This window comes from Polypterus senegalus, chromosome 12 (assembly GCF_016835505.1).
Source record: "Polypterus senegalus isolate Bchr_013 chromosome 12, ASM1683550v1, whole genome shotgun sequence".
Classification (NCBI taxonomy): domain Eukaryota; kingdom Metazoa; phylum Chordata; class Cladistia; order Polypteriformes; family Polypteridae; genus Polypterus; species Polypterus senegalus.
In genome coordinates, this window is record NC_053165.1 from 137,038,271 (window position 1) to 137,063,801 (window position 25,531).

General features: G+C 39.5%; 1 protein-coding gene across 2 annotated transcripts in view; it reads right to left on the bottom strand.

Annotated features, from left to right (window-relative positions):
• otud7a (OTU deubiquitinase 7A) overlaps positions 1-25,531 on the bottom strand; it is a 539,312-nt gene that overhangs the window by 11,036 nt on the left and 502,745 nt on the right. For both annotated transcript variants that reach the window (XM_039773581.1, XM_039773580.1), the window contains 2 exons: positions 20,686-20,800; positions 1,238-1,322 (listed from right to left, as the gene is read on the bottom strand). In XM_039773581.1, the coding sequence (XP_039629515.1) occupies positions 1,238-1,322; positions 20,686-20,800 (200 nt within the window). The remainder of the gene's footprint in view (positions 1-1,237; positions 1,323-20,685; positions 20,801-25,531) is intronic.

Consider the following 25,531-nt stretch of genomic DNA (forward strand, 5'->3'; position numbering starts at 1 on the left):
CGTCCCACGAGACAGGCAAGTAACGCCATACTTACAACCCTTGGAAGCAAGTCCCGTGATGCACATGCAGAGCAGGTTAGAGATAATGGAAGTAGGAAAATTCAAAAGTTTCAAAAAAATGAGAGTAAAGATCACATTAGCACAAACAAACGGAAAATATTACTCAGTGAAATAACAGAACAGCGAAAAAGAGATTGAATAGTGTTTGAGGATGTCTGGGGGAGAAGAGAGACAAGGCAGTGACTTTAAAATGTTCAAAGCTAGGCAAGAAATGCAGATCATGCCAGACAGGAGCAGCAGCAACCCAGCAGCTGATCGAGCAAAGAGGAGGTAAAAAAACAACCGTTATTTGATGCCCATTGTATCACTGTTTAAGAGGGGTTTCAGAGGAGCAACTGCGTCTCCTTGGGGTGCATTCAGCCCCCCTTTTCACATTGGTGCTTGGCGGGGGGAAGGGATTGGTGACTGAAGTGAGCAGGGGGCGAAGCCTCCTAGTTATTTATTTAAAATGATGCTTCTTTATCACATGCTCCAGCACAAGCACAGATCTTGTCACATTTTCTCGATAGTTATTTGTCCTTGACAAAATTGAACTTGACTATTTGTCACAAAGTAAGCATTCAGGAAAGAGGGAAGAGTTACTGAGCGACAAACAAAATTCTTAGTAGTTATGGTGGTCAATATAAATACCCAAAATTGGCATTGTTGTGCTACACAATTGTTTCTAATTGTTTGTAGTGAAAATCATGACGATATCATGTTGCATTCTTGAGATATGGAGTTTAAAAGGTGCAATGGGTCCAGCAAAATGGCCAAATGTAATCTAATGTGATTCAATGTTATGGGACAATAAAACAGGAAAACTTCCCAGGGTGAATACCCCCTTTTTATAGGCACTGTACAAACCAAAGCAGGCTGGATGGCATTTGTTGCATTTTTAGAAATCATTAAGGATGGCATTGCCATTACTAATCACCACATCAAAGAATTTTCTTGAACTTAACTCAAAGCTTAATTCACATAAATCTGCATACTCTTACTGGTTTACTTCACAGGTACTGCCTAAAGCATTCAAGTTTGTGTACTTTTCATCGAGAAGTTACAAAGTACATTTTGGAAGAAACTAAGTGACTTTACTGATGAGAAACAGACTTGAAATGGTGCAAACGTGATGGGAATAAAACATGAAGCAAGAAAGACACAATAAACAGGCAGGCAAAAATGTAAAATCTGGTACCCTTGTTTCTGACGGAATGCGGATCCACGTTACATTCATGTAGTTGTGCAGAAGGCTGAGTTTTGCTTCCAAAGACAGGATGAGACTGTGGGGGGGAAAAAAGAAGAAAGTGTTACCGTCTAAGCAGTGGATCAGCCAACAGGCAGAGCTGATCTTTAGTGTTCAAAAAGACTGGCTAGCTAACCAACTACTGTATCTGCCATGCAGTGCCTTTCACTTTCTCTCACTCTTGTCTTCCCCCCTTATTTTTTACAGTGTCTTTCATTTTCATTCTCTATACTTTCATACAGTGCCCCCCCCCTTATTTTATATGGTCTTTCTGTCTGTCCTTATTTTACATAGTGCCCCCTCTCTGTCCTTATTTTACATAGAGTCTCACTCTCCCTCCTTATTTTATGTACAGCCTCCATCATTTTTTTATTTAGTGCCTCTTTCTCCTTATTTTATATAGTGTCCTCTCTCTCTCTCTCCTTATTTTATATAGATAAATACTTTATTAATCCCAATGGTAAATTCACATAATCCAGCAGCAGTGTCTCTCTCTCTGTGTCCTTATTTTATAGTGTCTCACTCTCCTTATTTTATATAGTCTCTGTCTCTCTCTCTCTCCTTATTTTATAAATCTCTCTCTCTCTCTCCTTATTTTATATAGTCTCTGTCTCTCTCTCTCCTTATTTTATAAAGTCTCTGTCTCTCTCCTTATTTTATAAATCTCTCTCTCTCCTTATTTTATATAGTCTGCCTCTCTCTCTCTCTCTCTCCTTATTTTTGTGTGTGTCTCTCTCTCTCTCTCCTTACTTTATAAATCTCTCTCTCTCTCTCTCTCCTTATTTTATATAGTCTGTCTCTGTCTCTCTCTCTCCTTATTTTATAAATCTCTCTCTCCTTATTTTATAAATCTCTCTCTCTCTCTCTCCTTATTTTATAAATCTCTCTCTCTCTCCTTATTTTATATAGTCTCTGTCTTTCTCTCTCTCTCGGCCCATCTTATTTAATGTAGTGTCCCCCTCCTTATTTTATACAGTGTTCTCCCCCCACACAAAAACAGGCATAACAGATCTATATACCCTGGTAACATATTTAGACCAATGTCTATTTCTATCATAAATATGAAACACACTTGTAAAAAGTAAATAATGCCTCACTGAATAAGAAGAAAAGTGCACACTGAAAATGTCCTACTGCACATGAAAACCCCTTTGTTGTGTGTTTGTGTTTTTTATTCCTCATCAAGTTTGAGGTGAATGCTGATTAAAAAGTCTTGGCAACAAACAATAAACCAAAGCAACATGCATAAATAAAATACATCAAAAGACATTTTTCCTTATTCAGTGATGATGAGGTGCCAAGGAAATTGGCATACATAGTTTCTTCTGACAAAGATAAGGCTTCCTTGTAATGAAAATTCTGTGCTAAGAAAAATGCATTCAGCACAGACCTTTGTAGAGTTTGCTCTGAGAATATTAACAATTTGTTATCTGAGTATTTTGAGTGCTACATGTCCTGAATTCTGACCAAAAGACTGGTCTTCTGCAGGAGTCGAGAGGCATTATGCAAGAATGCAGTGTGTGTGACAGAAAAAAAACGAGGAAAGATGACGTCTAAAGTACTTCTCATTCAAAATGAATTATGATTTGGATACCAGTGAGGTACTTCAACTCAAATTTCTAAAGAATTTAAACCAAACAATTTAAAATCTGTTAACTGGTGATTTCCATTTTAATATAAACAAATCTCCCAAAAGACAATTTGCTCCAAGACTTTACCAGCTACAAAATCAAAAAGACGAATGGTTCAACAAATGCCCATCCTACTAACAGAAACGTAATAAATAACTGTAAATGACAAAGATCTAAGGGCTATGAATAATGTAGTCTTACCATTTTCATAAATTATAGACAGTACTGGGAGCACAGCCCTGCATAGGCAAAGTAGGCGACCGCCTAGGGCTCCCACAGCCAAAGGGCCCCTTCCTTTTTCTTTTTTAAATAGTCGTAACCAAATACACTTTATAGGTCGATATTTCAGAAGTACAAATTTTCTCCAGTGGTGGAATCCTCTGTATAGTTATGCGTGAGCAGAGAGGAAACAGTGAGGACAGGCAGCATCGATGGCGATGGTGGGGCCCCAAATTGGAGGGCAGATCATACTCCTCACCTGCCAGGGTGTCTGCACAACAGATCGACCATACTATAAATAGTGGAAGCTGAGTGGATAAAGCCATTCCGCAAAGTGGCACGACTGTGGGTGGTTTGCTTGGTCCGTCTGCTTTGCTATAATTATAACTTACTGTGTTTCCGTCGACTTACACATTATTTATCATTAGTCTGTCTATATGTTCATTTGAGTTTCATCTGTCAAAAATATAATCAAGACCACTGATCTACGGTCTACTGTAGCATCGTAGTTTTGTATGCACATTGCACCACAAGTGATTAGTCATTGGCTAACACAACTCGATTTATATTTTTGTCCTCCCTGTTTGAAAATGAAGTGGATTTTTCTGTCTGGTGCTGCTAAACGTAAGAAGAAAGCCTCTGAACAGGCTTTAGTTGCGTCACAAAAAGGAGCTCTGTTGAACTTTGTCGCTAGAAAAGATGAAGGTTCTAGTCATAACATTAGTAGTAGTACTGCCGATACTTCCTCAAAATCAAATGCAACAATGATAGTAAATGATAACAATGGTGAACGATTACCCGCCATTCTCTTTGAACAACTGAGTGAGCAGAAGGATCAACGAGATGTTGATGAACGCGCACAACAGCACAATTTATCTACTCACGATGAAGACCATGTCAGTGAGGGCAACAATGAGCAACAAGACGTGTCAGTGTCTCTGTCTGATGCTGAAACAGCTGTTATATGGATAGAAACAGCAGGGCTCCGTCAGAGACCTTTGTCTAGTTCCCCCAAAAACGTAAGAACAGCCCTGCTGGGAGGGCTAACAGGTATCCAGCCAAGAATTTGAGGTTCAAGGACAACTCTAAGTGACCAAAAGATGAAGTTCAATAATTTTTAACTACTACTACTGGCTAAAATGAAGTGGGCAGTGTTATGGTACAACCGCAAGTGTGTGGAAAGGGCCCACAAAACGGAAATGAATTGTCTCTCTGCACAACTTGAATGACCTCAAAAAGGATTTGCCAATAAATGTAGAAGAATTGAATTTCATACAAATAACTCAAGTTTTACAAAAGGTTTGAAACAAATCAACCTCCACCCATGAGAAAGAGCTAGGCCAGCAAAGTAAAACTTAAAGCTAGTAAAAATAAGTAAATAGACAAATTAATAAATTAATAAAGCTAAATGGAGTAAAAGAGGGGAAGAGAACCTGCTTCCTCAATTTAAATGCTTATTCTAAAATGTTATTGCTTAGATCCTGCCAGGTTTTGAAAACGTTTTGTACAGATCCTTTACGTGCAAATTAGATTTTTTCCAGTTTGAAATAGTATATAACATCAGTTACCCACTGACTTAGAATAGGAGAGTTAGGATTCTTCCAATTGAGCAAGATAAGTCTACGTGCCAATAGTATAGTAAAGGCCATTACAGTTTGTTTGTTCTTCTCCACTTTAAGCCCATTTCGGAGTACACCAAACACAGCTGTTAGTGGATTACACCAAGGCTGTCTGATAGGCATTTAAAAATTTTGGTCCAAAATTATGTTAATTTGGTGCACCCCCAAAACATGTGATCCAGTGAAGAACTAAAAGAATTTGGATGAGACCTGGACATTCAGCTCAATACAGCTCACCAATCCATGTGGATCGAGACTGTTCTTTTTATAATGAGTTCGTCAAGAACACGGGATGCAGTTGGAAACTTGTTAATGGTACATTTCTCACAAACATTATGAAGTTTTTCTTTACACAGAGAACCACAGATACTTGGAATAAGTGAGCAAGTAGTGTGGTGGACAGTGGTACGTTAGGGACTTTCAGAACTCGACTTGAAGTTATTTTGGAAGAATAAAATGGACAGGACTGGAGAGCTTTGTTGGGCTGAACGGTCTGTTCTCGTCTAGATTGTTTTAATGGTGTTTTGAGAAATAAGGAAAGCAGGTATTTTGGACATGACAAACAGAAGAGAGCTTTGTTTGTCTCATGTCTTCGGTGTTACAGAATTAAGAGAAAAACAGAAAAAAGGACAGAGTTTGAGGCTCAGGTCAACCTACCTGGAAAGCATTTGCACAGCAGCGGTTCTGTCAGGAAGCAGAAGTAAAAAAAACTACCAATGATAATGTAAAATAAATGTGTCCACTGGTCTGTGCTAAAAACTGGCTGTGTGGCTGTCCTACAAGACACCGCCTTTACTGCTTTCTGTGCCTTTTGTTCTCAACTTATGACAATGTCTGGACTAACACAGAATATTGTGACATGAAAAATTTTACTAAGCAGCCTGCAGTCAGTGAATAAGCTACTCATTTGGGTTCATATATTTGTAAATCGGACAAGGAGTCAGTGCCTCACCAACCATGAACCTCGCTGCACGTCACTAGAAAGAATGGGGCACGCTTATAAAACTGTGCTGGAAAGTCATTACGCAGTCAAGTAATTGGGCATCCTGATGTCTCTATTTGTGTAATCTGACATCCTCAGGCAGCGATGAGATTTGTTTAACATGCCCTCTGACTGGAAAACGTGTAGGGTGACGTCAGCTTTAATTCTTCTGCAGTCCAGTGATGGGGGCACCAGCAATACAAGTGGGACTCTAACTGGAAGTCTTTGTGGCTTTGTGAAGGTCTCTAACCTGGTTTTGAGTTTTCAACTTCTCTTTGTCTCTCTTCATTTTGATATTTTGTCTTGTGCTTTTGGATGCCTCAGCTTGTCATTTTTTTGCCATTCTTCTGATCTCGGTGTCTGTCTTTTTGATCACTGATGTCAGAGTTGTACAATGAACCAACACCGATTTTACTTTGCCTTTGCCGTTTTATTGCCACCTAGGAAAGCCAGCGATTATATTCTGTGTGAAAGGTGCTGCCATTTCTGTGAGCACTTCCAGCCAGCGTGTACACCCCGTTTATGGACTTGTGCCCCATCCCATATTAGCCATTAAAGCTGTTTTACTGGAAGGCTGATCAGGAGAAAGGTTTAAATTATGGACAGAGGAATGAGTAACTTACTAAAATTATAATTTATATTTATGTACATTAATCCATCCAGGTTGCTGTGCTGTTCAGAAGAAATCATTTTAGATAGCAGCTTAAAAGCCATAACATTTCTAATTCAGTGCCATTCTAGAATAGAAATTAAAGGGCAGTATGGAAGAAGTCCATGACATTATTTACAGAAGGTAATCCAAGCGGTTGTAACACTGAGCTACCTCAAGGGATTGTTGGCTGACATCAGGCATAAAAGCAGCTTCAAACACGTAACCAGGAGTGTTCACCACCTTGTAGATACAAGTGCTCCTGTGCTCACTTCGGCAGGCTACTCACAGTAAGGCGGCTCTGAGATTAGTCGTCACTATCATTTCATGCATATGAGGCTGACTTAATACTAGCGTTGGCAATAATGAAAAACAATACACGGCACACTTTAAGTCTTTGCACAATACCTATGTGTAGCGCCAAGCCACCTTTATGTTACTGAGGGTCCTTACTAGAAACGGGCCATGCAGTGGGGGTTATGCAAATAAGAAAGTAGGCATAAAACATGGAGCACTTCGCACAGAGGCGCGTCTATTGTCCTTTGGCATATTTAATTACATCCGTCCAGGTGTTTCCAAAAGTGTGCCCCTTCATGAATAAAATGAATGCATCGATTGAATGTTATCTGAAGTACCAAAGAGCTTTAAGGAGAAAACAATCAAATGGAAAACTGGCAACCATCTGCAATTTAAGCATCCGCTTTAGAAAGCCTTCAATGTATGAAAACAAATGAGGAGATTTTACAAAGCACTCTTTTACTCTTTTGGTCTTGGTAACACATCTGTTGTCATGGCCTACAAGAGGTGTAAGTATCTGGTGTCTGAGTGTGAGTATTGTTTCTCCATTTATGTTTCCTAAAATTGACTTTTTTGTTTTACTTTTGTCATTTTTTTTCGTTAACACCGCACTTCTATCTAGGGGTGCTGTACTGCTATGGTGATGCCTCCATTTTTGATGTTAGGGTTAATGACGTGCCTCATCTAAATTGTATTACAAATAAAAAGCAATACTCTTCAAAACTTCAGACTTCACTTTTCCATTTCTTGACTTGGAATTTGATTTGCTGTTTCTATTCGATGCCTGCCTGATACTCACCTTAACACTTTCAAACCTCTTAAGACACTGAGAATTTTACCATCTGTTCACCAGTTGTATTTTGTAGTTCACTTATTCTTCTGTTTCTTTAGAAAAAATAAAATTGAAAGAAAATATTTCCTTAATTACACCCGTTTGATGCTGGAACTAGCTATGCTACCTGTCTAAGGTGGGTTGAAATGTAAGTAATCGACAGACACTACAGCATTAACGTTTCCAACGCACCCTCTATTGGAATACATTTTGTAATTCTGTAGCATTTTAATTGCGACAAATGCTTGTAATACACCATCTGCTGGAATAAAAATTGCAGCGACTTCCTAAAAATATCCGTCTAAGCCCCGAAATATGTGTCAGTTTTGTAATGTATGTAGTAATGAAATGCATTGCACTAGTTATTCCAACAGGTGGTGCATCACAAACATTTATAGCAATAAAATGCAATACTACAAATATTTCATGTGCCATCTGCTGGAATGACACTTGCAATGCATCTGTCTCTGTTTTATGCCATTAGGTAAGAGATTAGTAAAAGCACTGTTCATGTTTGTGATGCACGATCTGTTGGAATGAAAAATATACTGCATTTTATTACAGACATAGCACCCGGCGGGCACACAGAAGCACAGACAAATCCTTTTATCAAGGTGGATTTTACATTATTTAAAAATACCAAATTGCATTTTTTACTTTGAATAATTTAAAAAAACTGCACTATGTTTTGTAATAACAGCTATTACTATACAGGAATTGGTGTGTATCCTTATTATATTTCTTTGTGTCAGTTTATAGCTGTGTTTACCAGGAAAGCCAGGAGGGTTGTCTCTCTGTTCTGTGAAGTTCTCTCTTTGTTCACCCCTCTCTTGTGATTATTTTATTACATACTAGCTGTGGTACTCTCCTCAGATGGATGGAAATCTAAGTAGATCAATGTAGACTTCAGCATTAACAGTTGCAGTGCACCACCTACTAGAATGTATCTTGTAATTCTGCCCACATTTTAGTTCTACAGATGTTTGTGATGCGCCATCTGTTGGAATGACAAATGCAATGCATCTGTCTCTGTTATATGCCATTTAGTATGGGATTTGTAAAAGCAGGGTTAATGCTTGTGATACACCCTCTGTTGGAATGACAAATGCAATGCATTTTAATACTAGAAATGTTTATATGTTATTTTCTGAAATGACGGAGACATAGCAATCGGACAGATGCAAAAACAGACACACAAACACTTATCTTTTTATTAAAATGGATTGTATCCACTTATTTAAAATTACCAATTTACATATTTCAGTTTTCAGTAATTTAAATAAAAAGTGATATGCATTGTAATCACTGCTGTTAATCTAGAGAAATCAACGTGTATCTTATCATATGTCTTTGTATCATTTTAGAGCTGTGTTTTCTCTGAAAGACGGGAGGCTTTTCTCCCTGTTCTATGAATTTATCTCTTTATTCAATTTTGTGATTTACTTTATAATAAACCAGCTGTGCTACCTGTTAAGATGGATTCAAATGTAAGTAATCAACGCAGACCTCATTTTTTCTTTTTTTTTAATTTGATACCAGGGTTGTCCATTTGATAGGATAATTTCCTTGTAGACTACTATTTGGCATTTTTATTATTATTGTTGATTTTTTTTGCCCCTCTACATTTTTATCTATTTATTTTCCATCCTAGCCCTAGCAACTGGACGGACGGACGGATGGACAGACATTTGTCCTATTATTAGGATGTAGGTGTCATTTTTGTACACTTTGACCCAGTGAGACTGAATCTGCCCTTTCTTCTGAAAACCAACATTTGGTAAAATGCAGGTATGCATGAAATAGGACGTTCAGTGATTTGGATGTTGTGTCAACATTATATACAATACTTAACAAAACGATATGGGATAGTGTAGTGTGCCTGTTTTGACTAAATAGCTCGGATCGTCATCCTGCTGAGATGGAGTAGCCTTTTGTGTTTGGGCCTCAGTCCACGTCATTAGCAATTTCTCCATTCTATCACACTTTTATTAACATTGTAGGTTTCATTGGAGCTTGAAGAATTTTATTCATTGTTTTTGAACATCATCGTAATTGCCGAGAGTGACATGCCTAAATCACAAACTATAATAGCATTCACTGCTTTTTTTTTGTGTGTGTGTGTTTAATAACGTTTTGTTTTACTTCCAAACTGATACTTTGCCTCTTAGATAGATAGATAGATAGATACTTTATTAATCCCATGGGGAAATTCACATACTCCAGCAGCAGCATACTGATAAAGAACAATATTAAATTAAAGAGTGATAACAATGAAGGTATAACAGACAGACAATAACTTTGTATAATGTTAACGTTTACACCCCCTGGTGAAATTGAAGATTCGCATAGTGTGGGGGAGGAACGATCTCCTCAGTCTGTCAGTGGAGCAGGACGGTGACAGCAGTCTGTCACTGAAGCTGCTCCTCTGTCTGGAGATGATCCTGTTCAGTGGATGCAGAGGATTCTCCATGATTGACAGGAGCCTGCTCAGCGCCCATCGCTCTGCCACGGATGTCAAACTCTCCAGCTCTGTGCCTACAATAGAGCCTGCCTTCCTCACCAGTTTGTCCAGGCATGAAGCGCCCCTCTTCTTTATGCTGCCTCCCCAGCACACCACCGCGTAGAAGAGGGCACTCGCCACAACCGTCTGGTAGAACATCTGCAGCATCTTACTGCAGATGTTGGACGCCAGCCTTCTAAGGAAGTATAGTCGGCTCTGTCCTCTCTTACACAGCATCAGTATTGGCAGTCCAGTCCACTCCCAGGTATTTATAGGTCTGCACTCTCTGCACACAGTCACCTCTGATGATCACGGGGTCCATGATGGGCCTGGGCCTCCTAAAATCCACCACCAGCTCCTTGGTTTTGCTGGTGTTCAGTTGTAGGTGGTTTGAGTCACACCATTTAACAAAGTCCTTGATTAGTTTCCTATACTCCTCCTCCTGCCCACTACTGATGCAGCCCACAATAGCAGTGTCATCAGCAAACTTTTGCATGTGGCAGGACTGCGAGTTGTATTGGAAGTCCGATGTATATAGTCTGAACAGGACCGGAGAAAGTACAGTCCCCTGCGGCGCTCCTGTGTTGCTGACCACAATGTCAAACCTGCAGTTCCCGAAATGCACATACTGAGGTCTGTTTTTAAGATAGTCCACGACCAATGCAACCAGGTATGAATCTACTCCCATCTCTGTCAGCTTGTCCTTAAGGAGCAGAGGTTGGATGGTGTTGAAGGCACTAGAGAAATCCAGAAACATAATTCTTACAGCACCACTGCCACTGTCTAGGTGGGAGAGGGATCGGTGTAGCATATAGATGATGGCATTCTCCGCTCCCACCTTCTCCTGGTATGCGAACTGCAGAGGGTTGAGGCATGGCGGACCTGTGGCCTCAGGTGGTGAAGCAGCAGCCGGTCCATGGTCTTCATCACGTGTGACGTCAGAGCGACAGACTGGAAGTTGTTCAGCTCACTAGGACGTGATACCTTTGGGACTGGGGTGATGCAAGATGTTTTCCAAAGCCTCGGGACTCTCTTCTGTTCCAGGCTCAGGTTGAAGATGCACTGTAGAGGACTCCCCAACTCCAACACACAGGCCTTCAGCAGTCATGGCGATACTCCATCTGGACCCGCTGCTTTGCTGGCACAAAGTCTCCTCAGCTCTCTGCTTACCTGGGCTGCTGTAATTGTTGGTTGGGGGAAACTCTCTCCTATGCTAGTATCAGCAGAAGGATGGGTGGAGGGTGCAGTCTCTCTCGATGGTGGCACCCCGCTTCGAGCTGTGGCCAGTGATGATCTTCATCCCATCCCACACTTCCTTCATGCTGTTATTCTGTAACTTGTGCTCCAGCTTTCTCCTGTACTGCTCCTTCGCCGCCCTGAGCTGGACTCGGAGTTCCATCTGCAAGCGCTTGAGCTCATACTGATCACTGCCTTTAAAAGCCCTTTTCTTCTGGTTCAAAAGGCCCTTGATGTCACTTGTAATCCATGGCTTGTTGTTAGCATAGCAGTATACTGTTCTTACTGGAACTACAATGTCCATACAGAAGTTGATGTAGTCAGTAGTGCAGTCAACAACCTCCTCAATGTTCTCACTATGTGACCACTGCAGGATATCCCAGTCCGTAGTTCCAAAGCAGTCTCTCAGAGCCTGCTCTGCCTCAGGGGACCACTTCCTGAATGAGCGTGTGGTTGTAGGTAGCTCCCTCACTCTTGGTTTGTAGTGAGGCTGAAGCAGGACCAGGTTATGATCTGCTTAACTAAGCGCAGGCAGCGGGGTGGCGCTGTATGCGTCTAACTTTTGCATACAGTAGGTCGATAGTCCTATTTTCCCGGGTATTACAATCCACATACTGGGAGAAGGCAGGTAATGTTTTGTCCAGCGTCACATGGTTAAAGTCTCCAGCGATTAGCACAAGCACCTCGGGGTGCTGTATTTGTACTTTAGCAACAGCGGAATGGATGATGTCACCTGCTATCTCCACGTCCACCTGAGGAGGGATGTAAACAATAACAACAATCACCTGTCCAAACTCTCTGGGCAAGTAATAGGGATGCAGACTTACGGCCAACAGTTCGATGTCCCTGCAGCAAGTGGAGATTTTAACGTTTACATGTCCTGAGTTGCGCCACTTTGTATTGACATAGAGAGCGAGTCCTCCTTTCTTCTTCCTGCAGGTACCTGCGTCTCTGTCCGCTCTAACTGTGCTAAACCCGGGTAGCTCCACGTTAGCATCTGGGATGTTAGTTGTTAGCCACGTTTCACTAAAATACAACAAACTGCATTCTTTGTAGGTCCTGACATTTTTCACCAGCACAGCCAGTTCGTCGATCTTATTTGGTAGTGAGTTCACATTTCCCAGGATCACAGAAGGCACTGAAGGTTTGTAGTGCCACTTTCTCGCTAGACGCTTAGCTTTTATCTTAGTGCTGGCTCTGCTGCCACGATACCGCCTTCTTACCTCGTCACGTAAATAGGGAACCACACTGGCACGGGCATTTGTTCTTTCTGCTGCTATAACTAGCACTGGTTTTTCGGAGTTTGGGAGCCATGATGTACTTCACAGTAATACTTTTAGAAAATGAAGTCGTGATTGGGTGCTGCTGTCTACGAGGACATACTGTATATGCGGTCAGACGCTATGAAGCGCTAATCTGTAGTGAGGACTGAAATAGGCAAGTTTCAATTCACCTACAGCTTTGCAAAACTAACAGTAAAGTTTGTTTTGCAGACTATTTTTTAATTGTGAAACATGAAACACACAAAAGAGTTCTCAAGTCTTTTAAAGGTTTACTTTGTAGTGGAATGCTTCTCGATAATTTCAATTTATTTTTTTTTAATTCATATTCTCCATACAAAGACTAAAACGCACTATTTTTAGGTTTTAGCTTGTGCTTCTTAGGGAGTCAAGGCTGTCAAGAAACAGGGCCTGTTAAAACCCATTGAGACATTCCTTGTATGATTTTGGGCTGTACAAGAAATACATTTGTTGGTTTCAATCAAGTAGCTTGTTTTCCAAAGGCTTTTTTAAAGCTACAGAGACACAGTATTCATTAGTAGCCATCACTCACACCCATGTCTGCTTGTCAGGAACTGGCTGCAGTATCTTTGGGTGGGCAGCTTAACTCCTTCATTGGGCTGAGGTTTCACTTAACACCAAATCACTTCACCGGCTTACATTTAGTTTGCACAATCGAGACGGCATCGACATTAAAATAACTGCACGTGTAAAGTACAGTGGCATGGTGTCCACTATCAAGGGCCCTAAAAAATGTGTGTTAATATTTATTTCTAATTCAATCCTGTGTTATGTTGTGAAGATCAAATTCATACCACCAGATTCTTTGAAATCAGAATGTCTAATTCTGTTTTATTGAAAGCCAAAAAACTCTTTAAATATCGAACATGGTCAAATACATCTGTATTTCTTTATAAACAAGACACACAGGTATCTCTCTGCTCATCATAGTCATATTTTCTACCTCATGTCTCTTCTGAATTTGCTTTCCCTCTTCATTAGCATCTGTATTCTTGGAAACTGCAGTAGGTTAAGAAACCTTCCAGCAGCCATGGGAGGAAAATCCGCATTGAATGAAAAAAAATCATCAGCATGTAAACTCAAGACGGGGAAATTAGAATACAATCGAGAATTTGTAGCTAAAGCAAAATACATCTGTATTAACATGTGAGTCAAGATTACATGGCACTTCAGGTTGGGGGCAGGCACTGGTACACCACACAACAAAACAGCTCGGGATCCCAGTTGGCAACCCCCCAGGTAGACATACAAACCAGTTCCACCCTCCGGAAATTACTCTATCTGCCGAAACCAGGTGTTACGTGGGCTTCCCCTTGGCCTGGTTCAGCTACTCGGGTCCTTAACAATGAGGATCCTGCGAACCGGACCACCCTCGGGGGAATTGCATCACAGCGTCGTAGTCCCATAACTGATGCTCCCTCACAATGCAGATAATGTGCCTCATTCGGGACTCCATAAGCAACCGCTTATTTGACACAAAGTCAAGTCCAGTCTTCATCTCAGGTCACTGGAGAGCGTTCATGTCTGGCAACCATATAGCAAGACAGGAAGCACCAGGACTCTAAAGACTTGGACCTTCATCCTTTTGCATAGATATCAGGAGCACCACACTCCCCTTTCCAGCGACCTCATGACCCCCCCATGCTCTCCCATACCATCTACTGACTTCATAGGAAGAGTCACCAGAGACATGAATGTCACTGCCGCGGTAAGTAAGCCTCTCGACAAGGCCAACACTCTCTCCGCAGACAGACACACTGCTGATGGCCATGCCCAAGAGGTCATTAAAGGACTGGATCTTGGTTTTTATCCAGGACACTTACAAGCCCAGACACTTGGACTCCTCACTCAGTCTCTCGAGAGCTTCTGTAGAAAATTCAATTTCCCCTTGGGGACAAATAAATTTCCATCTACTTTAGGTTTAAACAAATGTATTTGAGACAAATCAACAATTTTAAGTTTTTGAAGGATCATGGGAGAATGAGTGCTCTCTGATAGAGTGGTGCCCCTATCTTGAACGCAGTATTGCCAGGATTATAGAAATATACAGTAAGAAGTGCAACACTATAACAATATTAATATTGTGATGATAACACAAAGCAGATGCACATAATATACAATGAAAACTTGACAAAACTGACAATATTGAAAGTGACCCTTATTTACTGAGGGTGCAGAGTTTATTCTCTTAAAGTTGAGGCTCATCGCTGTAATGCAGCACTGCTTTACATACATTTCTTGTCTCATACTGGCTGATGTACTGTTAATTTCTGATAATCTGGAATGAAAGCCCACAGAGTAGGCTGCCGACAGACCGCCTGGGTGAATCCATAATGAGAACTCTGAAGCAAGCAGATCTCTGACTCACAGTTAGCTGTGTGCGCCCTCTGCAGGCAGAAGTGTTGATGATGATTTAACGTGTTTTCACAGCCTTCAAGAATTTAAAAATCATATTTTTAGGTTAAAAGTTACGAGTAAACTAAATTCAGCAATGTAAAGGATGACAAACTGAAACTATTAGGTGGTTATTGCTGCTGACTCACATAACTTCAAAAATATGGGTTCTACTCCCAGCTTCAATGCAGTCTGCGTTTCTTCTCACTTTTCACATAAATTGTCATGAGTACTGATATAACGTTTATAATAATTACATTTATGTAGTGCTTTTCTCTGCTACTCAAAGTGCTTCTCGTAGACAGAGGAGAACCATTTCAACCACCAGCAATGAATACCATTCACCTGGATGATGTAGGCTCACCACACATTAGCTGTGAGGAGGTGAGAGATGGGCAATTAGGGGGCAAGAATGGTCAAGGCAGTGATGTGCAATTTAGCCAGGACATCGAGATAAACCCTGCTCTTTTCAAAGGATACCCAGGGATCTTTAATAACAACAGAGAATCAGGGCATCTGTTTTACTCATCTGAAGGGCAGCATCATTTTTACAGAACAGGATCCCCATCACTGCACTGGTGTATTGGGATCCACATTGAGACAATAGGGCACTTTACAGAACAGGATCCCCATCGCTGCACTGAGGCATTGGGATCCACATTCAGACAACAGGGTAAGCGCCCCCTCCAGGCCTCACCAATATCTCTCCCAGCAGCAACCTAAGCTTTTCCTAGATGGTTACCCATCCAAGTACTGGCCAGGCCCGAACTTGCTTAGTTTTGGGTAGACGACCTGTTCTGAATTACAGGTGGTACAGCCGCTAACATCTCTGAAGAAATGAGAGCACAGTTGGATGGGATTTGTTAGGAATTACATAAGGGTGAATCCTATGGCTCAGGCTTCAGATGTGCTAAAGTCTTATTTTAAAGAGTGTACTGGAGAATGACATGCTTGATAAACAGTCTTCTAATATTCTACACGGCCAACTTTTATTTATTGGCAATACTACATAAAGATCCAAGAACTCTGGGTTCAGGTGAGGAAGGTCAATTTTTACTAACATGCTACAATGCTATGAGGAAGCAACAAAGTATATAATAAGGGATATGCATATGATTATTATCTATCTTGATTTTTCAGAAGGCTTTTGATGAAGTACCACATAAAAGGTTAGTGATCAAACTAAAGGAAGTGGGAATTCTGTGCATGGTCTGTGGGTGAGAACAAAATTGGCTCCAACACAGGAAGTAAAGAGTTATTCTTTTACAGGGCCCTCAGTAGAAAAATCAGTAACACAATAGCTGCTATAATTTCAAAAAGACATCAAAAGAATCCCAAATCTATGAATGCCCTATAAGTACCAAATGATTTCTCTATCTATCTCTCTCTCTATCTCTCTATCAACAATCTGGACAAGAATATAATCAATAATTGTTGATGATACCAAACTAGGTAGAAGGGAAGATAATATCGAATCAGCTCAATTGTTACAGAAGACTTGGACAATATAATGGCATGTTTGTGGCAGATGAAATTTAATGTAAGTAAATGTAAAGCACTACTCATAGGAAGTAGACATGTTACATTTGAATATACAGTGGGAGGTCTGAAACTTGAAAGTACCCCAAAAGAGAAGAACCTACAATTGAAGGCCAATAGGATGTTAGGTTTTATATCATGATGTGAGGAGTACAAATCATAGGAGATTATGCTCAAGTTATACAATGCACTGGAAAGGCCTCATCTGGTGTACTCTTCTGTTTTGTTCTCCATATTATAAAAAAGACATAACAAAGCTAGAGAAAGTCCAGAGCAGCCAGGCTCTTTCCAGGAGCAAGAGATAAGGAGCAGCTGAAGGAGTTGAGCCTCTTCAGTTTCAGCAAAAAGATATCAAGAGGAGACATGATTTAAATGCTTAAAATTATTCAGGGAAGTAGCACAGCGAATCCCACTTATTACTTTAAGACAAAATTTGTGGAAAGAACAAAGGGATGCAGTTGGAAACTTAAGGGCAGATTTTGCACAAATGTTAGTTTTACTTCACACACAGAACACTACACACGTGGAATAAATTACCAAGCAGTGTGTTGGAGAGTAATACTTTAGGGAACTTCAAACCTCAACTTGGTATTATTTTCAACAATCCAGGTGAATAAGATGGGACAAGCTTGTCTGGCTGAATGGCCTGTTCATGTCACAATGTTTCAATGTTTCAGACCTTGGCTCTGTTTGTGGATCTTAATGTATGTCATTTGGTACTTAAAGGGCATTCATAGATTTGGGATTCTTTTGACTTCTTTTTGAAATTACAGAAACTATATTGTCTTATTGATTTCTCTAGTGAGGGCCCTGTAAAAGAATAAGCCACAAGATTATGCATTTGATACACACTCACCTAAGCTTTAAATCCTATCTTCATTTCTTCTTGTGTTCAGATAATTAATAGCTGAGCTCAAAGATCATTTTGTAAACCTCCTTTTATTTTGTCCCCTGTAATCAATTACTTCACCAGCCTAAATAACTTTCTTTAGTACCACTACATCTTTTTTCTTCCTCTTCATCTTTTCCCATTTCTATGTGAAGTTGATGTGCTTAGTCAAGTTTCTCCATACAGGTTGGTCCTGCACCTTCTCACCAGTGCAGTCTTTCCCTCAGATCTTCTTTTACTTTATCCATCCACCTTTGCCGTGTCCTCCCTTGCTTTATCTTCCCCTGTATTTCCATCCCCATCACTCTTTTGCCCACATATTCATTGACTCTCCTCACCACAGCTCCATACCACTTCAATCTGCCTTCCTGTACTTTCTTAGATATCTCTCCCGCTTTTATTGTACCTCTGACTGTATCATTTCTTCTGTCCTTTTTTTAACTTCACACATCTACCTCAACATTCTCATTTCTGCCACATCCAACTTCTTCCCTTCTTTACTGATCATGTCTCAGCTCCATACATTATTACTGGTCTTACATCCTTCTTAAAAAGCTCACCTCACCTTAATTCTTTGATCACACAACACTTCTGAAACCTTCTTCCAATTGTTCCACCCACACTGCACTCTATGGGTTATCTCTGCATCTAATTCTTCATCTTACGCTACCACTGATCAGATTTGTATATTTAAACTTATCCACTGTTTTCAATGGTTCTAACTTCAGGCTAACTTCTGAATTCTGATCATCATTAAACCTCATATTCCATGTTCTTCCTATCATTCTTCAGTCTTCTATCTTCCAAAATCCTTTCTCATTTTTTCTAACTTCCTCTCCACTGTCTCCTTTTTGGTGCTGCATAGCACAATATTGTAGCAGTGCTACTGGGTAAAGAAACTTCAACTCCCTGCAGTGGCTCTGATTGGTTGTCCGCTTAGGGTGCAGGGGCTGCTAGGGACAAGAAGGCCAGAGTGAGATTTAAAAGGAGGCCAGTTCTACAGAGAAAAGAGAAGTCTTTAGTTGTTTTGTGTCTTGAGTTGCCTGTCTGTTTGCCTTCCACTTTACTACCTGTGGATTCTTGTTTTGTCCTGGATTATCTCCTGTGCGTACTATGTATGGACTGTCTGGTGTCTGCCTGCTGCGTGAGGACTGATTTGCATTCTGTGTCGATATTCAAAGAAAGGAGTGCTCCTGATCCCATCATTCATCATCTTCAGGAAATACCAGTAGGACTGATTTTACATTCACATACAGCAAGCTGATCTCTGGACTATCTATCTCCATCATTTCCTTCCATCAGTTGCCGTTTTTCATGGACTTCATTGTGTGTGGTTTTTGTTTTTGGTTTGCTATTTTTGAATTTGTGTTTATTGTATATTGTCATAAAGGGAACTGTGGTGAGATTGTTGTTTATATATTTATATATCATTTATTATTGTTTAATACAGTCTTATATTTTTTTTTATTACTGGTTGCTTTTTTGTCTTTGTGAGGGAGTGTGTGAGAGTTGGGCCAAGGCTGGGTGTGTTCCTGGGATCCCCCCCCAAAAAAAATAATTAAATCACCATCAAGAGGGGTGAGAATCTTAGCTGGGTTTTAGTCCTCTACAATATCATCAGAAAAAGCCTACACAGGGGATTGGTCTTTTATCTCGTGAGTCAACACATCCATAACTAGGTCAAAGAAGTAAAGACTTAAAGAAGGTTCCTGGTGCAGACCTCCTCTAATTGGGATGTTGTCTGTTACCCCAACACTGCTTTTACCCCGAGTCCTCACTCCCTCATACGTATCCTGGACTAATCCTCACATACTTCTCTGGTCCTTCTTTCTCTCTCATGCACCTCCCAGACGCTCAATCATAAGCATTCTTCAAATCAGTGAACACCAAAGGCAAATCATTGTTTTTCTTGATGCTTCTCTATCAGTTGTTCCTGTACCTGCCATAAAACCAAACTCCTCCTCCCCTATGGTGGTCTCTTCCTTAGCTTTAATATCACTACAGCTCATTTACTATATATGTGCCTTACACTTTCTTTTAAATAACATATTATACTCTAGGAATGTTTCAGTCATAATCTATTATAATATTTTTCTTTGAGATTTCAGGATAGATCTCTGATATTGTATGATTGCTTAAACTGGTGTAACTCAGCTTTGTATGTTTGAATGTATGTAATGCACTCAAAGAACTAATTTTTCACATGTTTTTTTTTATCAATATACTGTAGTTTAAAGGTGGCAGGTAGCTGTTATTTTGCTGACACACATTGTAAAAACTATTCAAATATTTCTCAGTCTTAGGACATGGAAGCAACATCAGAATTTTTTTTCAGAATAACAGCCGGTGGAGCAAGACACTGTAGAGTTACTGACCTCGCATTCAGATTGTTTGAGATTGTCCCGCTACACTTCGGAGTGGAACATTTTTAACTCCCAATTATGTTTTTCAGATTCAGCAAGGTAACCAACACAGGTGTAAAGAAATTGGGGATCTACCTTATTATTCATACACGTTCGGTTTTTAGACACATTGGCATACAATGAGAAAGAACCTGCTGTCATCATGTCTGTCTTTTTCCATGAAAAAACACGACTACCAGTGAATCGATTTTATTGAAATCTGAATTTGAAATAAATTTGTCAGGAATGTTCAGTTTGAGACACCTTCAATAGAGTGTGCTCTACAAATTCATGAAATGTCAAAAACTCCTATTTATAAAGCATTGGCAAATTTTTCAGTTGTCGAAATGTTGTTTTTGCTACCTAAATTACAGAATAATTATCATTTTTAAATAACTTCAGAGAGGTTATTTTAACATGTATATTTTACACATCTGATAGCTGCTTCAGATACTCCAAGTCCAATGATAGACAACAGGAGGGTTAAAATAAATTGAACAAAAAATTTTATTAAACACTCACTTGTCTCATAGATGAAAACAAATATAACCTAACCTGTCAGATTACATTTTGGCCTAACATTTTTGAATATGAATTTACAGTACATATTATAACATATGATCAGATTGGCTTAGGCAGGCTCACAAATGAATGCAAGAATAAGACAATGCTTTTTTTGTGAACAACAATATTTTAATTCTAATCTCAAGAAATGAGACCAAGCAAATGCCCTTATCTCATTCTAAAAGAACGTGTGCAGAACTAAATGTCTACTCATGATCTCCCTTAGTAGTACGGACTGAACTTAATTTCAGAACTGAATTCCGTATGAAAAATTAACCAGTATTTTTATTAAAGGGATTAAGGCCTAAATGACTTCACATTTGCCAATTTTTAAAGAAATACTTACTTGGCAAGTTTTATGTTGTCATTATCATCTTTTCCCCATTCCCAGTCCTTTCCAGGATCCATGGCAAAGTGAAGAGGCAACAGCTTGTGCTCAGAATCTGTTAGTGGGATTACAGCTAAAAAGGAAACACATTAGCAAGAGGTTATAAGTCTATATAAATTTTTGTATTTCACCTTGTTTAATATGCAATAGGTTAAAGAATGCATGCATGACAAATAAACTTTGCTTAAAGTGCAGATGATGGGATTAATGAGAAAAAGAGGAAAGGGGGCATCTTGTTGTGCATGGTGGAGCCATCAGGGTGATTCCGGACATTTCTATTTTTCTGATTGTTTTAAGAGTGTGGTATTTTATGTTTATTTTAAACAGTAAAATATACTATATGGCCAAATGTATGAAGACACCCCTCCGAATTACAGAGTTTTGTAGTTTCGGATGTACCTGTGCATCAAATCAAGCACACAGCCATAGCAATCTTCATTGACAAACATTAGCAGTAGATAGAATGGGTCATACTGAAGAGCTCATTGTCTTTAAACATGGCACTGTCATAGGATGCCACCCCTCCTGCAAGTTGGTATGTGAAATTTCTGAACTGCTAGATCTCCCCCGGTCAACTGTAAATGCTATCATTGTGAAGTGGAAACATCAAGGGGAAACAGCTCTGTGGTAGACCACACAAAGTCAGAGTGAGGCCGCCGAGTGCTGAAATGCAAAGTGAGTAACAATTGCCTATCCGCTTTTTCACGGATGTCTCTGGATGGCAAAAATACACCAAGAACTGTGCATCAGTAGCTTCATGGAATGGGTTTCCATAGCAAATCTGCACCACACAAGCCTAAGATCACAATGTGCAATGCCAAGGGAAGGCTGGAGTGGTGTAAAAAAATATGATGGCCTGTACCATACCATTCTACACTTTTGATATGCTGTTAAAAAGAAAAATGAAGTATGTGTTTTTGTTAGGTTCTTCTAATGACAAAAAAAAAAAAAATCACAAAATGCCAGAAGAAAAGCCTAGTAGTTTAACTGGTTACAGCACAAGCAAGCTACCTGCGTGTTAAAACCCAAAATTCCCTGCTAGAAAAAACTCTCAATAATGGATCAAAAGATGGACATCGTTTTGACCTTTGCCTGTACCTTCTGACTGGGAGATCAAAATCTTAAATCAAAAACTGGGGGACCAAAACACAGGCATTAAAACCAGAAACCAAGTAATTCACACTAACTTTTAAGAAGCTGCCCAAAATCTTGAATGTCAAAAAAAAAAAAAAGTCCCCTATTGACCCTTTTAATCCTGTCACAGTGATGACATTACAGGTTTCTTACTTGTGAGTCATTTCCTTAGTGACATTAGAACAACTAACATGTTGGTGTCCGTGAAAAACAAAAGAGCACTAAAACAAGATGTTGAATATGTTGAACTATCTGTGTAAGCCCGTGCTATAAAAAGCCCAGGCTCCTAGAAATCATAGATTCTGCCACTTCAATCAATCAATCAATCAATCGCATCGGTTGTGCATTAGCGACTAAGCAACTTTTGTCTTTCTTCAGAGGTTTTGTTTTGCCGATGTGCTGGCCTCGCTTGTGTAGCCCTTACCCTAATTCCACCTCTCACTTCCGGGCTGGACAGACAAACGCACTTCCACACACAGACGTTTATCTATAAGATACGTACAAAGGATTTGCTATTCTGCACAAACATTTTGTGCTTTTTTATTTAAAAAACTTAGTGTCCTCTTCAGGCTGGTTTGCACTGCACAGCCAATTATCTTCAGAGGTTGGTTCAAGCAAATTTCCTCTTTCCCTGGAACTGAGATTCTCCTCAGAAATGTTTTATCAGCAAGTTTTGTAGAAAACCGTGATCTTGTTGTGGAGCCTCTCAAACATGCTTCGTATTGCATTCTTCATGTATAATATCCCTGAAACTAATTGTTATGCATCCTGGTTATTAATGTTAGTATAATAAAACATATAATACAATTTTGACGATGTTTAAAAGTAGTGTATACCAATCCATCTATAATAAAGTGCCTTTTCTATATATATCTCTATATATGTAGTAGTATCTCTATATATACTGTAGGTAGTGTCCAGTCTCAGCGAGGAATCTCATTGGTCAGTTAGGCTTTGATGACGCAATTGAAAGTGAGTGCGAGTATGAGACACACAAGAAGACATAAAGCACTAGGAGTCACAAGGAGATTTGCCTTTAATGATGTGAAGTATGAAAGCACATAGGAGACGAGCAGGGCACCTTGAAAAAAATTAATGTAGTCTGACAAGCAGGCTTAATGGGGGCGCCGGTCAAGAGAGGTTCAGACATTTGAGGATACAGAGAAAAGGTGCAGAAGGTACATGTAGGGCAAGAAATATCAAGTATTTTAAAATGTATTCTATTACCTGTCATGGCTAGTTTATACAAAAGTTAAGCAGTTTTTTTTTTTTTATTTCATTTTTTTTCATTCTTTATTGACTCAGACAGTTGTAGCTTAACATGCATTGTTACTTTAAAACTATTAATACTTTGACATAACTATTACAGTCCATGAATTGAGCATTTCCTTGTATTTCTTCCTAGTAAGCTATGTCAATACTTTCAGGCTTGTTTGGTGGCAGCAGGTTCATAATGTCATATTTAAGAAAAAAATATTTTATTCATTGTTCTCATTTATAATGGTGTTCATTGCAATTTGCTTTCTATTATTGGCATACTGTAAATTATTACACTGTTTCTTAGTTATTTTAGTTCAATGCTTTTAATTACTTTTAAATGAAAATTGAATTTCTCTTTCTACTTTGTCAAAGGAAACACACATACATGCAAATCAAGAATATTCATCTTATACCTCATCCATCTAATAATAATCATCTTGTATCTATGTCACCAACATCCTGAATATAACGGAAATATTTGGATTTATGAGTGGCTTGGATTTGTATTTTTCAATAAAAATTATCACATTCTTAACTGTTCTTAACAGACAACCCCTGAGGATTGCAAATTCAATAAAGAGTTGCAACTGAGGTTTTGGTGAGGTTAAAAGTTTGGATTTAATTATTCAACACCTCCATAGCAAAATAATGGAAATGCATTTTAAATCATGTTTCAGGATGCTTCAAAACCCAAATCAAGAATATTCATCTTATACCTCATCCATCTAATAATAATCATCTTGTATCTATGTCACCAACATCCTGAATATAACGGAAATATTTGGATTTATGAGTGGCTTGGATTTGTATCCTTTCATTTTCAATAAAAAATTATCACATTCTTAACTGTTCTTAACAGACAACCCCTGAGGATTGCAAATTCAGGGTCCCTTCTGGCATAACGGAATTTAAGAGTTGCAACTGTTGTTGGAGGAATTATACGCCTTGGCCAGGCAAGGAGCCTAGGAATATTTCAGGGTAAGCTGAAGACTTGTTCTGAGGTTATAGTGACCTCATTTATCTAGCCACCATAACACTCACAAGGAAAGAAAGCAGAAATCAAATGTCCTATAGCAGATCATTAGCAGGTCTAGTAAGGTTTATCTCTATTATATAAAGAGACGAGGCGTGACTTTTTCAGAGAGACACTGTGAGGAAATAACAGAACAGTGAGAAGAGATCAAATATATTGTTCAGATTTAAACTTTAAGTCAGAGACTTGTAGATCATATAATTTGTGTTTCCATCAGGGAAAGTAGTGTTTCTTTGGATTTGTTTGGCAAAAGTGAAATCCACATTCGCTGTCACGCTTGGGTCAGAGAGTTGCACAGATACACAGGAGATTTTAGAGACAGAAACGTTATTCAAACACTTCAAACAAACATAAGCCTTTTTCAGGAGTGTATCAAGCTTCATGTGTAAGTTCTGTCTCTCCCCAACAGGATCAGAGGATGTCTGGGGAGAAGAGAAAAAGGCAGTGAGACAAAAGGACAGCGGCTGTACAGGGTTTTAAATGTTCGGCGTGAGATGCAGACGGCATGGTAGCAGCTGATCGAACAAAGAGGAGGTAAAAAAAAAAAAAAGAAACGAAATATATTTGCTTCCCATTGTATCACCATTTAAGAGGGGTATCGAGGAGTGACGGTATCTCTTTGAGGTGCGTTCAGCCCCCTCTTCACTATAAGTGGAAGAAATGCAAAGTGGCAAGTAAGTGAGCAGGGGGCAAAGCCCGCTAGTACTTTTAAAGAGAATCCCACAGTGTCAACTGAACAGGGTACCACATATAGGTAAACAACAAAGGTGTTTAAAGGATGGTTTTGAAGTCACAATGCAGTCTGCACAGAAGTGAAAGAGAGACAGTGGTCATTGGGTGTGGACAGAAGGAAAGGTAAGTCGCCCAAACTGTTAAATTTCAGCAGAGGATTCCTTACTACATTTTACAGGAAGCAGCTGGTGTCAAACCAAATACAGGAGCTCATCAGTTTAGAGAGATCTTGGGCCACCAGAGGGGACTCTATGGAGACATGTTTCAGGATGCTTCAAAACCCATAAGAATGTAAAAGACCAGAAGAACCCAATGTTAATGCAGCAATAAAGGACAGAATGAACTCCTTCATAAACACTGCAGTTCCTTACCCAGAAAAACAAAATCCTTACAGGGTCCACCCAGGACCCACAGTCTTAACCATTGTGCCAGCCTTGTGTTAATTGTGTAGTCAAGGATTTGGAATTTATCTATGCTGGGCATACTGCTTATATTTTACAGCATTTTAAAATATATATAATGATTAAGAGCACAACACGTAGCATGTCAGGGTGTAGCAAGACCCATTAGGACTGGGCAGATTCAGAGGATAACTAAGCGGTCCCCAATTGATTCATGATCATCTGTGTATATTTGTACCTATGC